The sequence below is a fragment of the Grampus griseus genome, assembly GCF_964374135.1.
Source record: "Grampus griseus genome assembly, chromosome: 20".
NCBI classification, from domain to species: Eukaryota; Metazoa; Chordata; class Mammalia; order Artiodactyla; family Delphinidae; genus Grampus; species Grampus griseus.
Genome location: NC_139014.1, coordinates 15,664,315 through 15,677,409, shown reverse-complemented (window position 1 = coordinate 15,677,409; position 13,095 = coordinate 15,664,315). Strand labels below are relative to the sequence as shown.

Genomic DNA, 13,095 nt, shown 5'->3' with positions numbered 1-13,095 from the left:
CCCGAGCGCCGCCTGGATGCCCAATTCCAAGGCCGCCCCGCCCCCAGGGCCGCCCCGCCCCGCCCCTCCTCGCCTCGCCCCGCCTCCGTCTTTTCCCGCCCAGACCGCTCGCCTTCCGGAAGGGGGCGTGACCTCGCAGGAAGTGCTCGCGTTAGGGAAAGATAGGGATTTCCGGCTCCGGTGTCATGGACGCCTCCTACACTGAAGGTGAACACACCGCGGTCTGCGGGAAGAGGCAGCAGTTTGGGAGCCGGTTTCTGAGCGACCCGGCGCGCGTCTTCCACCACAATGCCTGGTAACCGCCCTGCCCCTCGCCCGGCCTGCGGTTCGCCCTCTGTCCCGGCGCCGTGGAGCGCTCCGAGAAACCCTTGACCGCCGGCCAGAGTCCCGCTGCCCTGCTCGAGGCGCTCTCCTCCCACGGGAGAGGCGCTCCGGGGCCATGGACTCACCTACCCGCAGCGGGAACCTGAGGCCCCTAAGCTACCCGTTTGATTTTCTCAGGGACAGTGTGGAGTGGTCAGAAGAGCAGGCCGCGGCGGCGGAGAGGAAAGTCCAGGAGAACAGTACCCAGCGGGTGTGCCAGGAGAAACAAGGTGCGCCCAGGTGGGCCCACAGTGGTATAGACAGCCAGCGTACTGCTGGACGTGTTCTCCCGGAGAGGCCAGAGAACCGAGGCCGCCGGGTCTTTGTTAGTGGACTGATACAGAATTCGGAGGTAGAACGGGAGTGGAGGGGATGGGCAAGGATGGGAAAGGGCTGCGCCTTAAAATCTTGTTAGGGCGTAGAGCGTGTTTTGGTTTGGTTTTGGTTTTTTGTTTGGAAGAAGATAACCATCTTGATAGTATTTTCTAGTGATTTAAGTCTTTAATTATGTTGACTAGATCCTTGTTAATATGGCTGGCGTGTGGCAACCGTGTGGTCACATGATTGTCTTAGAGGGTGTATCGATACTTTCTCCATCATTACACTTCGCCTGAGGAAATGTTGCCATTAAAGCTAGATTCAAGTGGTCAGATTCTAAATATTGTTGGGGGGATGGCTAATGAGTAGTGAATTATGTGCCTTTTCTTTGTGTGATGGCTATGAGGATTTAGGGCTTCTGCCAAGGAAAGATGGATGAAGCAGAGTGGAAATAAGTCTGGCCAAAGAAAAAGAGGCCCCTTCTGCAGAGGTGGATGATTTCACTGCAACGTCTCCCTAGATACTAAAAAACTAGGACTGGTTGGGCCTGTGTCCTAAGTGACAATTGAAGGTAGCGCTAGGAATGGGAGAGTAGTACCCACTGAAAGAGTTCTGAACAACAATTAGAAGATTCCGGTTACAAAATATTCACCCTACATAGTTTGACAAAGACTAGATCAAAGCAAGTTAAGGTTGAAAGGGATTTTGAAAATCATATAGTCCAATATCCTCTTTTTACAGTTAAAGAATCTTGGACCTCAGGACATTAAGTGCCTTGCCCAGAGGTAAGCAGTTAGTAGTGGTGGAATTGAAATCCAGTTTCTCGGGTTTTTATTCTCCTACTACACTAGTCAAGGCCCTGTATTGGAAAAGAGCAGAAAACTGAAATCTAGTTATAAACCAGTGTTATCTCAAAAAAATAATAAATTAGTAAAAAGGAAAAACTGAAATCTAGGTCTGCTTACGTTAAACAGCAGCTTTCTTTTAAATAGTCCGTACCTTAGTCTCTCCTGTACTCTATCATCAAATCTCTTCTCATCTGAAGACATTTTCCCCTCTTGTCAGCATTTTCTATTTCCATTTTTAGTCTCTATTAGTAGTAGAGAATTTATTTCTGGGCTCCACACTCTAAAGAATCACTGACAGAGGAACATAATGTAAAGAGCTACCTGTATCATAACCATTGATTTCACATGGGGAGTAACTGAAGAACCTGGGACGTTTAGCTTGTAAAAGAGGATTTAGAAGGGGAAATAATTGTCCTCAAATACAAAAGAGTTGTTCTCTTTGGCCCTGAGAAATAGTAGGACCTTTTGATCAGAAATGATTAGACAGATTTTTTGCTTAATATTAGGATTTTCTAGTAGTTAAGAGCCATCCAAAGATGTGAGGGAAAATTTGATAGGTAGTAAGTTCTCTGGCAGAAGTTGAACTCCCTGGAAGGACAAGATACACAGCAAATTCAAGTGTGATAGGTGGTAGGACTAAATGACCACCAGCTCTGAGACTGTGGCTTTACTTGAATATAACTTTTAGTACAAATTTTGGTGAAGCAGGATGGTGATTTACACTATATACAGATAAAATATTGAGAGATGGTTCTTAAAATTCTTTCTTAACTATTTACAGTTGATTATGAGATCAATGCCAACAAATACTGGAATGACTTCTACAAAATCCATGAAAATGGGTTTTTCAAGGATAGACATTGGCTTTTTACTGAATTCCCAGAGCTGGCACCTAGCCAAAACCAAAATCACTTGAAGGCTTTGCTCTCAGAGAACAAGGGGAGTGAAGTACCTGTGTGTAGAAGCAGTGAGGATGGATCTGGTTTAATAATAGAAGCACAGCACAGTTGTTCTTCAGTCAGCCTTGGACGTAAAACACAGCCACCTCCTGTGGAAGAGAATGTAACTCAGAAACTCCGTCACCTGGAAATCTGTGCTGATGAGTTTCCTGGATCCTCAGCCACCTACCGAATACTGGAGGTAACCTCCCTTTATTGTCCTGGTAGTGGGCTTAATGAGGCTGTCTTACTATGCACATAGGGTGGCAGTAGAGAGGCTGACCACCAAAGTAACTTCTGACTGATGAACCTGACTAGACTGGACCCTTATGTTGGCCTGGAAACACCTCCAGGTGTTTGAACTAATGAAATGCCCTAGATGCAGACCAGATAGCTGGTGGTCATGGCAAACAAAGACAGATCACCTGCTATTGGGAGCATTATATTGCATCCAGAAGTTGTAGCATCCTGCTGTACCTGCCATCTAGTAAAGAGTCCCAGGTCAGAAGACAACTTTTGTTACTTCTAAGATAGTTATGAGATGGAGAGGTTAGTTGCGGTGGTACCTACTCTCAATTGTGGGAGAATTCTTGTTTTCTCAGTTTGGATGTGTGGCAGAGGCTAGGCTAGACCTGAAAAAGTGTCTAGGGTGGCCACTGTAACAAATGTTCACAGAAGTGACAACACACTCCACCAGAAGCTGACTAGTTTTGGGACTGAGTCCTCTGGCATGACTTTGTGCTAGTCCCTTACCCAGCAGAATGGGACTTCTGCCTCTCTCTGCCTCATAGTTGTTACGGGGGTTAATTGAAGTAAGGTATGTAAAATGACTGAGAATAGTGTCTGGCACGCAGTAAGCCCTTAGTAAATGGTGCTGTTTTTATTATTACCACACGCAGCGCTGAATTTAGGACAGTGTTGCCATGGTCCTCCTTTCATGAATTTTTCAACCCAGTCTGCTAGAAACATTTTTCCAATAATGAAATAGTGGAGCTCAGTAAGAAAATGTTTTGTTTACAGGACCATTTGCCAAAACTCAGAAAGTAAAAGCAGCCCATGCCCTTTTTTCCAGACCATCTCCCTCCCGCTAGTGAAAGCCCGTGCTCTCATCTTTTATGGCTATCTCTTTAAGGGTTCCCGAGGTCAAGGGCAGGGAATGTCATGGGTACTATGTAGCTCTGGTCACTACACCTTCCCTAATACAATTAGACAAGATTATCCGTTGTTGATTATTTATCTAGCTTTAGGGAATTAATTCTTTGGAAAGTTCTGTGATTAATAGTTCATTTCTGTCTACAGGTTGGTTGTGGTGTGGGAAACACAGTCTTTCCAATTTTACAAACTAACAAGTAAGTTTGTTGTAAAGTTTAACTACATGACAGCAAAGAAGAGAAAAGTGAGGGGTTGTTGTTTCTTAGAACTCTTACTGCATCCAAGTGGTAATAGTGGTTATTGGGAATTGTGGGTTATAGGAGATTAGATATCTACATTATCCATTTATGGATTGTTTTGACTTAATTTTATTTATGAGTTATCTTTGTCATCAGGGAAATTAGTGGGCGTTAAACCTGTTGCATTGTTAATATATGGTACCTTCATATTTTAACTCTGCTACATAGGAAAGAGAATAGACATAGTACAGTTTGTAATCTAATTGTTCTGCTGTTTTTCTGCCCATTTCAGTGATCCAAGACTCTTTGTTTACTGTTGTGATTTTTCTTCCACAGCTGTAGAACTGGTCCAGGTAAGTGCAGTGCTCCTGTCACTAATTTTCACTGACTTAAAGGGGAAAGGGTCTGCTAAAAATCAAGGTCTCTAGCTATTTTCTTATTGTACTGTGGTCTGAAAGTAAAAGATGTACTGAAACAACATGGAGTAGAGGAAAGGGCCAAATGTGAATACAGAATATGTTGCTTGCCTGCTGTGAAACTTTGGGCGGGTCTCTTGACCTACCCAAACTCATGTTTTAAGGATTAAAATGAGATGATTATTTCATTCAGGATTCTTTGAGTTACAAGTTACAGAAACTTCTAGACAAACTCAGCTAAAGGGATTGTCATAGAACTCAAGGGCGAAAAGTGTAGCCAGGACTAAAACTCAGCCCTGAAAAGGTGTCAGATACCAAAGGCAAACTGGCTGGCTGGTGAGATGTTGCCGCCCGCTCCTATCACAATACCTCCCTCAAGTTCACAGTGTCTTATCTCTCATTGCCCATTTGCCTTTTGTTTTGTTTTTTCTTTGCAGACCAGCTTTCTCTAATAAGTTTTTCCTGGTTTTGCATGTGGCCTTGGCCTCAGCATACTTGCCCCTCCCAGTCCCTTACAAGTCTCCCCTCTTCACGTGTTCCCAAAACCTCCCCTCAATGACAGTGTCTTGATTCCAAAGTCCCCAGAAAGTCTGATTGACTCAACCCAGCTGACAGTCTACTTGCCCTGTTTCAATTAGCTGTGGCCAATGAGGAACAAAGTCACATTTTTGGAGAAGAGAGATGTGGATAGGGAAGTTACCCTAAAAATGTGCGTGTTACAATAATGTATGATGCTCCTAGCATAGGAGCTCAGGAATTGGTAATAATTCTGGATTTTTTTTTTTTTTCTTCACTGCTTGGCTTGCAGGATCTAAGTTCCCTGACCAGGGATCGAACCCAGGCTCCTAACAGTGAAAGCATTCCCTAACTGGACTGCCAGGGAATTCCCACTTCTGGAACTATTCTTGCAAACCTATACCAGACGAATATTGAGGCTTATCCTTAGTTAATTTAATGATAATAAGTTATAGGTTAAATCTTCCACATCTAGAGAGAGAGATTTTCCTGGAGAATTCTATGATCTGTGTAATACGCTGTAGTAGGAGTTTAAATCATGCTTTTTCAGTACGTTTTGTTTTCCTCCTTATGAGGTTTCTCTTTGCCCTTTTGGTCACTTACCTTCCTGGTCATTTTCCAGTCCTCAGATCTGACTCCGCCTCAGAATAAAGACTAAAATTAGAGGAGTTGGGAACATTCCATTTTAAGCATACCAGTTAGATTCCACAGGGTCCTAGAGTTGTTCCTGATTCTTACCCTAAGAGTAAGAATGTTTGCCATAATGGCAAGACTATCTCCTCAGTGGGAAGAGGCGGTGATTACGTTTAAAGCAAGATAGCTTTTCTTGAGGCTATGTGAACATTTTCTAGCCTGTGTCCTCTCTTCCATCTGTCTGCAGACAAATTCAGCATATGATCCTTCTCGGTGTTTTGCCTTTGTTCACGACCTGTGTGATGAAGATAAGAGTTACCCAGTGCCCGGGGATAGTCTTGATGTCATCATCCTCATATTTGTTCTCTCAGCAATCATTCCAGACAAGTAAGTTTTAGATCCCTTAGCCAGTAGCATAGCAAAAACAAAGCTTTGGTCAGGGACCTGGATGTCAGAGTTGGAACCTAAATAAGAAGGATTTTATTAATGTTCTGATAGGCAGGAAGAAGCTCCTCCATCCTAGGAGCAGTAGGAGCTTCTCAACTATTTTTCTAAATTTGTCTTGGAGTCCAACTTCTGGTTTAGCATCTAAACCTCTGCTTGTTGACTGCAGTGCTCGGTTCTTCTCATGATTATGGTTTAACATCCCCAGAGAGTGAGGGGGCTGTCTTAGTGGGTATGTGGAAATTTCCTATTGACCATCACATAGCATGATGTCTTAGAACTGTGGATGCCACAGCTATTAGAGAACATCCCATTATTGGCCTTTTAAATGCTTTCAATAAAACAAGCTTATTAACAGCACAAAATTTACAGTGAAGTTTAACTCAGGTGTTCTCTGTTTAACTTCTTCAGAAAACTATAGTACAGGAGAATTCCGTAAAATCACGATTAGATAAAAGGAAAGTCGGTTGGTTTACCCTAAAAGATACCATTAAAGTCTCCTAGACAGGCAGCCAGTTGTCCCGACGAAGGTGAAATACTGTCTCAAGGAGGCAGTAGCATTCGGGGCAGTTGCGGGGGGTGGGGGGGTGACTGACTTTCTCTAGCCCACATTTCCTCTAGGATAGCATTGTGTCATCTGACCTGACAGGGATATTGTGAGTGAGAAATAAAGGCAGGTGGAGGGCAGCCCAAACAGCCTGGCATGGTTTTAAACATTAATTGCAGAAGCTTACATGCTGTACACTTTTAAAAACTGATATGGACTGAAACAAAACATTAAAATTAAAAATTCATTATTCAGTATTTAAATAGACTTTCAAATGGTTTTTGTAAGTTTTAAGCATTTATACTTTTGCAGTGGTTAAAGCTGAAACCTGCACTGAGACTCTGTATATGGAAAGTGCAGTCAGAAGTGTAAAGCAGTCTGCCCAGAGTACTCATTTGCATACAGACTGTATCACCATGTAAATTGTAAGTTCCAGGTTCAGTCTTCATTTAACAGATGGAAGGATGCAGGCTGCATTCAAAGAGCTTGGGCCTAGTGGGGCAGGCAGATGGGTCAACTAGCAGTCTCCATACCGGGTGGTCAGGGGTCCTCTCAGATCCATGGGAGCCTGGTGTAGGATTGGCTTCCCCATGAGGAGTGGGAAGTGAATCAGGCAGAGAGCATATAACTTCCCCCACGGTGGACCTCTGCTGAAGAAGCAGGCCTCTTCAGACCTCTTCATACTGAAGGCAGTGGATCGGAGGCACAGTTGTGAGCAGGCAGCAGAAGGCACAGCAGAGGTTTGGGCATGTGCTCAGGTTATAACTGAAACAAGAGCGGAGGAGATTTCAGGGCTTTTCGGGATATGCTACAGGGGAGAGGAACCCTATCCTTAAAGAGATCTGATCTTCGTTCCCTGCTGCCCCACAGGATGCAGAACGCTATCAACAGGCTAAGCAGGCTTCTGAAGCCTGGAGGGATGATGCTTCTGCGAGATTATGGCCGCTATGACATGGCTCAGCTTCGGTTTAAAAAAGGTATTTTCCCACTATAATCAAAACAACGGTTTTGCCATAAGAATAGTCATACAAATTAGTGGAATAAAATAGAGACTCTCAAATTATATAGCTCCATACATAAAGCCATTTAATACATGATAAGGGTGGTATGTTTTTGAAGACTTGTATAATCTAGGCGTTAGGGAGGTCTTTTTTAGAAAAAGGCATTTGATTACATAAATAGTTTTTAAGTGTGGTATGGCAAAAGATGCCATTAAAGTTAAAAGACAAATGACAGATTGAGGACAAATATTTTCAGTTAAAGGAACAGATAAAGACAATGTCAGTGCTCTTCAAGCAGGGCTGTTGGCAAATTGATAAGGGAAAAGATCAGTGACCCACCAAAAAACAGACAAGAAGTGTTTTAGAGTTGATTTACTAAAGAGCAGATCCAAATGGCTGAAACCAAAATTTCAAGAAAATAAAAATAACAATGAGATACCTATTGCTGGCTGATTCAGAGAAAGAGATACACTCTTCCATTATTGGTAGAAATAGAAATGGTTACAGCCTTTCTTTAAGCATCCTAGTGTTATCTCTCCAATCCAACAGTCCTTTTGGGATTTATTCAAGAACCAGCACATATTATGTGTATGATAAGCAAAATCTTGGAAACAAAGTGACTGCCTCTGGATAGGGGAATGTTGTGCATATCACATGAGATAGACCCCATACCACTGGTCTTGGGGGAGTTTCCATGCTATATTACCAAGTGAGAAAAGCAATGTGCACATGGGTATTTTAAACTTAATCCCATGTATAACAGTAACTGGGGAAAAATAAGATTATTTGGACATTCAAAAGGTATAGAAGGATTGATTACATATCAGGTTGTTAAATTGACAAGGTCAGGGGGCTTAGCAGCAGGAGGGGAAGTGTGTGTCTTTGATAAAAACAGTATATATGTGATCATATTTATGAATGTGCATGTGGGTACGTAGAGAGACATGCAAAAGGACAGTCACTAAAACAGGAATAGTGGCTGTCTCAGATTTCCTTAAACTTAGCTATATTCCTTGAGGTTTTTTTAAACGTGTTTTTAGAGGGGCAGAAGGCTGTTTAGAAAGTTGTTTCTGTTTTTAAACAAAGTGTATGCGCTATTTATTTAATCGGGGAGGGAGGGAAAAACAAGCTATTTTCATCATGAAACGGAACTGTAGAACAGGGGGCTGAGAATTGCATGTGTTAGCTAACACTGAAGTTTGATTATTCCCCTTGGGCTGCTCTTCTCCAAAGCACCATTCCTTTGTAGGAGAGAAATTGCAGATTCCTGCAAAGTACCAGTGTAACCAAGAAAAGGATCCGTTCTTGGCCCAAGAAATTGATATCTTGATGCACATTTGATTGGCAATGAAATTCAAAGAAGTGCTTTAAAGTTTCTCTGGTCTTTACCACACCACTCTGCAGGTCAGTGTCTGTCTGAAAATTTCTATGTGAGAGGCGATGGCACCAGAGTGTACTTCTTCACACAAGGTATGAAAGCACTCGTCTTTATGCTGACAGCCCCCACAGGGCCAGATTACATGTTCCTCCGTGTGCTTTCAGAAGTGAAATCATCTGGCCCCTTCTATCTTTCGCAGCCTCTTCTCTGCCCTTCCCCACCTCTCAGCCTACCTTCAGCCACCTTGAACCACTCACTGCTCCAAGTAGGCTCAGCTTGTCGGATCCTTCTGTCCCTCCTTTGCTCTTCTACTGGCTGCTCTTCCTCTCTATCACTTTGTCCAAAACAGGAACCTGCCCATTTTGCAAGACTCCACTGTAGCTGTTTCAGGCTCTAAGCTGGGTTGTACCTTAGGTGCACCTGAGTTACGGTGAACTCATGGCCCCCTGGGTTCTAGGTATAACTCAGAACTGCTCTCCTCTGCTGCTTGTCCTGCTGCCGGTTTCCTCCTCCTCCAGTGCCTTATGAATACTTCATTCCTGGGCCGTTTGTCAGGTCACATACTTTTTTGAACCTTTAGTTAGTGATGGAACCTCTCTCCTAAAAAAAAAAAAAAAATGGCCTTGACATGCCATATATGTCAATTTTTGCATATAATTGTAAGGTGTACGTAGAACCCTAGAAAATTCTTTCTCATCAGCTAACTTTTAGAGAGGTTCTCCCTGTGGGTTCCAGGCTGCCATTCACTCATGGTTTGCCTTCCCCTACCTAAATGTGGACTTCCTGCTACCAAGCCACTACTGCATGTGTAACTAAACAATACTGCTCAAGCCATTTAAAATCTATAAATAAGGACAGCAATCTCACAGAGTGCCATTTAACATGGGAAGTGGTAGGCACAGTGCTTTTTCTTCAGGGGAAAATATATAAACATCTCTTTCCAAACTAGATGAACTGGACGCACTTTTCACTACTGCTGGACTGGAAAAGGTTCAGAACCTGGTGGATCGCCGGTTGCAAGTGAATCGAGGGAAACAACTGACAATGTACCGAGTTTGGATTCAGTGCAAATATCGTAAGCCTCTTCTGTCCAGCACCAGCTGAGAGGCACCTGCTCCTGACAGGCGAGGTCATTGGGGCTTTTTAAAAAGAACGCCCACAAATGGTGTCTTGTAGATATTAAACCATTCAAGGATTCCAACAGATTTGAACCTAGGAAGAATTATTTTATATCAAGATTCTAACCATTTTTTATAAAGCAGAAACACACCATTGTAAAGCAATTATACTCCAATAAAGATGTTTTTAAAAAAACACAACAACAACAAAAAAAGATTCTAACCATTTTTGCTTCATATTTGTGAAGCCCTGTGGTATATACTTTTCTCATTTTTTTTTCTTACTTGGAGATCTCAAAGAATCTTTCTTGCCATTTTGTAACTTAATAGTTGAAATGTTATTCATGGGAATCAAAGAATTTATTTCCATGTGTAAGTATTATATATGATGAAGTGAATAACTAAGTTGCATTAAATTAGTTGGGGATTCAAATGCCTAGACTAAGAAATTGATACAAAGATGACTAAAGGCCTCATTCATTGGTCATCAGAGATACAAATTAGGAAGAATCACCTGTCTTTGGATATTGTCCTGACTCAAAAAAAGAGCATCAAAATACGGTGTCCTTGTTAAGTATTTGGTCATGGTCTCTGCTTGACCTTAGTTCCATGGAATTTTAAGTACTGTTTCCCCATCTAAGTAACCTGCATCTAAAAAAATTAAAAGGATCTTCACTTTTAGCAAATTGTCTTTCTGTGTGTGCCCTTAAATGTTTGACTGAGAGACATTTTAGCCATTTCATTTCTGAATGTGAGCCTTTCATCCCTGTTAACTTTTTTAATGTGATCGCCCCCGTTGATGGTCCACAGACTATATGATGTGTTCTTCATTTTACTGAATTAAGAATTTTCAATTCTTCATTCCTACATTTTGGGTTTTTAACTCAAACTTTAATATTCTCATAATTGTTTATTTTATTTATAAAAATATAAGTCATAAGCATTTATTTTAATAATTCCAAACTTACAGAGAAGTACAGTACCAGAAATACTGTGAGAATAGTCAACTTTTTTCTGAATTGTTTTTTCTTTTTTTTTTGGCCACACTACATGACATGTGGGATCTTACTTCCCTGATTAGGAATTAAACCGGTGAACCCTGCAGTGGAAGCACGGAGTCTTAACCACTGGACCTCCAGGGAGGTCCCTTGAACCATTTTTTTTTTAAAGATTGAATTTTAGTTATTTTTGGCTGTGTTGGGTCTTCGTTGCTGCGTGCGGGCTTTCTCTAGTTGCAGCGAGCGGGGGCTACTCTTCATTGCGGTGCGCGGGCTTCTCACTGTGGTGGCTGCTCTTGTTGCGGAGCACAGGCTCTAGGAGCATGGGCTTCAGTAGTTGCAGTACCCAGGCTCAGCAGTTGTGGTTCACGGTCTCTAGAGCATAGGCTCAGTTGCTTCGCGGCATGTGGGATCTTTCCAGACCAGGGCTGGAACCCGTGTCCCCTGCATTGGCAGGTGGATTCTTAACCACTGTGCCACCAGGGAAGTCCCCTTGAATCATTTTTAAGAGTAAGTTGCAAGGTGATATCCCAACACTGCTGCATATTTTATACTGTGTAATTCGTGTAACTGAAGATGTTCTCCTATATCACTGAATATATCCATCAGAAGTGGATAATTAACATGGAAGTAGAAATTAACATGGAAATCCTACTATCCACAGGTAACCAAGTTTTCCCAATGGTCCCAATAATATCCTTTATCATCAAAAAAAAAAAAGGCCTTCTGTTACATATAGTAGTCATTTCTCAGTCTCTCAGTCTGGAACAATCCTTGAGGTTTGTTTTCATGATCTTGACATTTGAAGATTACAGGCTATTTTGCAGACTGCCCTCAAATTTGAGGGTTTGTTAATGCCTCATGATTTGGTTCAAGTACATATTTTGGGCAGGAATATCAGAAGTGATGCTATTGTGATCCATGATTTTGATGAACCCTGGTGGTGGTGGTGTTAACTTTGATCACTTAATTGGGGTGGTGCCTGCTGGGTTTCTCCACTGAAAAGTTCCTAATAACTACTTTGTAGGGTAGTGCTTTGAGACTAAATATCCCATTCCTCGTTAAACTCTACCCCTTAGTTTAAGCATCTATTGCTGTTTCTTGGCTGAATTACTACTATGATGGCAGCCAAGTAATGTTTTTGAATCCCACATTCCTCCTATACTTATTGGTTGGCATTCTACCATAAGGAAGGCTTCCTTTTCTCTATTCATTTGCTTATGGACTCATGGGTTTGTTTTACTCAATGATTATTATATATTACTATCATTTTGATATTTTATGATATTGATGCTCATGTTGTCCCAGATTTGGCCAGTGGGAGCCCCTTCAAATGCTTCTGTGACCTTTTGATATGTGCAGGAAGCAGAAGACTCTGCTTTTTTTTTTTTAATTTTTATTCATTTATTTAATTTTTGGCTGCATTGGGTCTTTGTTGCTACGTGGGGGCTACTCATTGTGGTGGTTTCTCTTTGTTGCAGAGCATGGGCTCTAGGTGCACGGGCTTCAGTAGTTGTGGCTCGCGGGCTCAGTAGTTGTGGCTCACGGGCTCTATAGAGCGCAGGCTCGGTAGTTATGGTGCATGGGCTTAGTTGCTCTGCAGTGTGTGGGATCTTCCTGAACCAGGGCTCGAACCCATTTACACTGCATTGGCAGGCAGATTCTTAACCACTGCGCCACCAGGGAAGTCCCAAGACTCAGGTTTTATACCTAGCTGCAAAGCACAAGGTAGGTGCTGGGAAGATGGAATAAAAACTGTTCCTGTTGTTATGAATGCTTTAGAGATGCTGAGGGAAGGTCTTTAGTGGATCATTTAATATATCTGTTCTTCATTTCAAAGGACAAATGAAATACCATTCCAGCACTTCAAGCACAAGTTGTTCCAGGCTCACCTTGTACTTTCTCTGCCCCAGTCTGAACCAGCTATTTCCCCCAAGGAGTTCTAGTTTCTTTTACTAGAGCAAGGTATTTAGAAACCAAGCCAAGGGTGCTCATTGCTATTGTGGTGCCTATTCCCAGGCCCCCTCAGTGGATGGAGCTCAGGGATATATGTATATGTATACATACATGCATCTATATTTCTGTACTTAAATATATATTGAGGGCTTCCCTGGTGGCGCAGTAGTTGAGAGTCCGCCTGCTGATGCAGGGGACACGGGTTCGTGCCCCGGTCCGGGAAGATCCCA

At 42.5% G+C, this 13,095-nt stretch overlaps 1 protein-coding gene across 2 annotated transcripts; it reads left to right on the top strand.

Annotated features, from left to right (window-relative positions):
* Positions 1-182: 182 nt before the first annotated feature.
* METTL2A (methyltransferase 2A, tRNA N3-cytidine) lies at positions 183-10,555 on the top strand (the record flags this gene model as incomplete). 2 transcript variants are annotated; one of them, XM_082678884.1, is made up of 9 exons in its annotated part: positions 183-295; positions 502-603; positions 2,311-2,669; positions 3,767-3,816; positions 4,151-4,211; positions 5,671-5,810; positions 7,285-7,391; positions 8,820-8,885; positions 9,743-10,555. In XM_082678884.1, the coding sequence occupies 9 exons, from the start codon at positions 289-291 to the stop codon at positions 9,895-9,897; spliced, it is 1,047 nt and encodes a 348-aa protein (XP_082535010.1). In that variant the 3' UTR covers positions 9,898-10,555. The 2 variants fall into 2 exon arrangements, with proteins under 2 accessions (XP_082535010.1, XP_082535009.1); XM_082678883.1 differs by having other exon boundaries at positions 186-295; positions 502-593.
* Between the last annotated feature and the right edge of the window lie 2,540 nt (positions 10,556-13,095).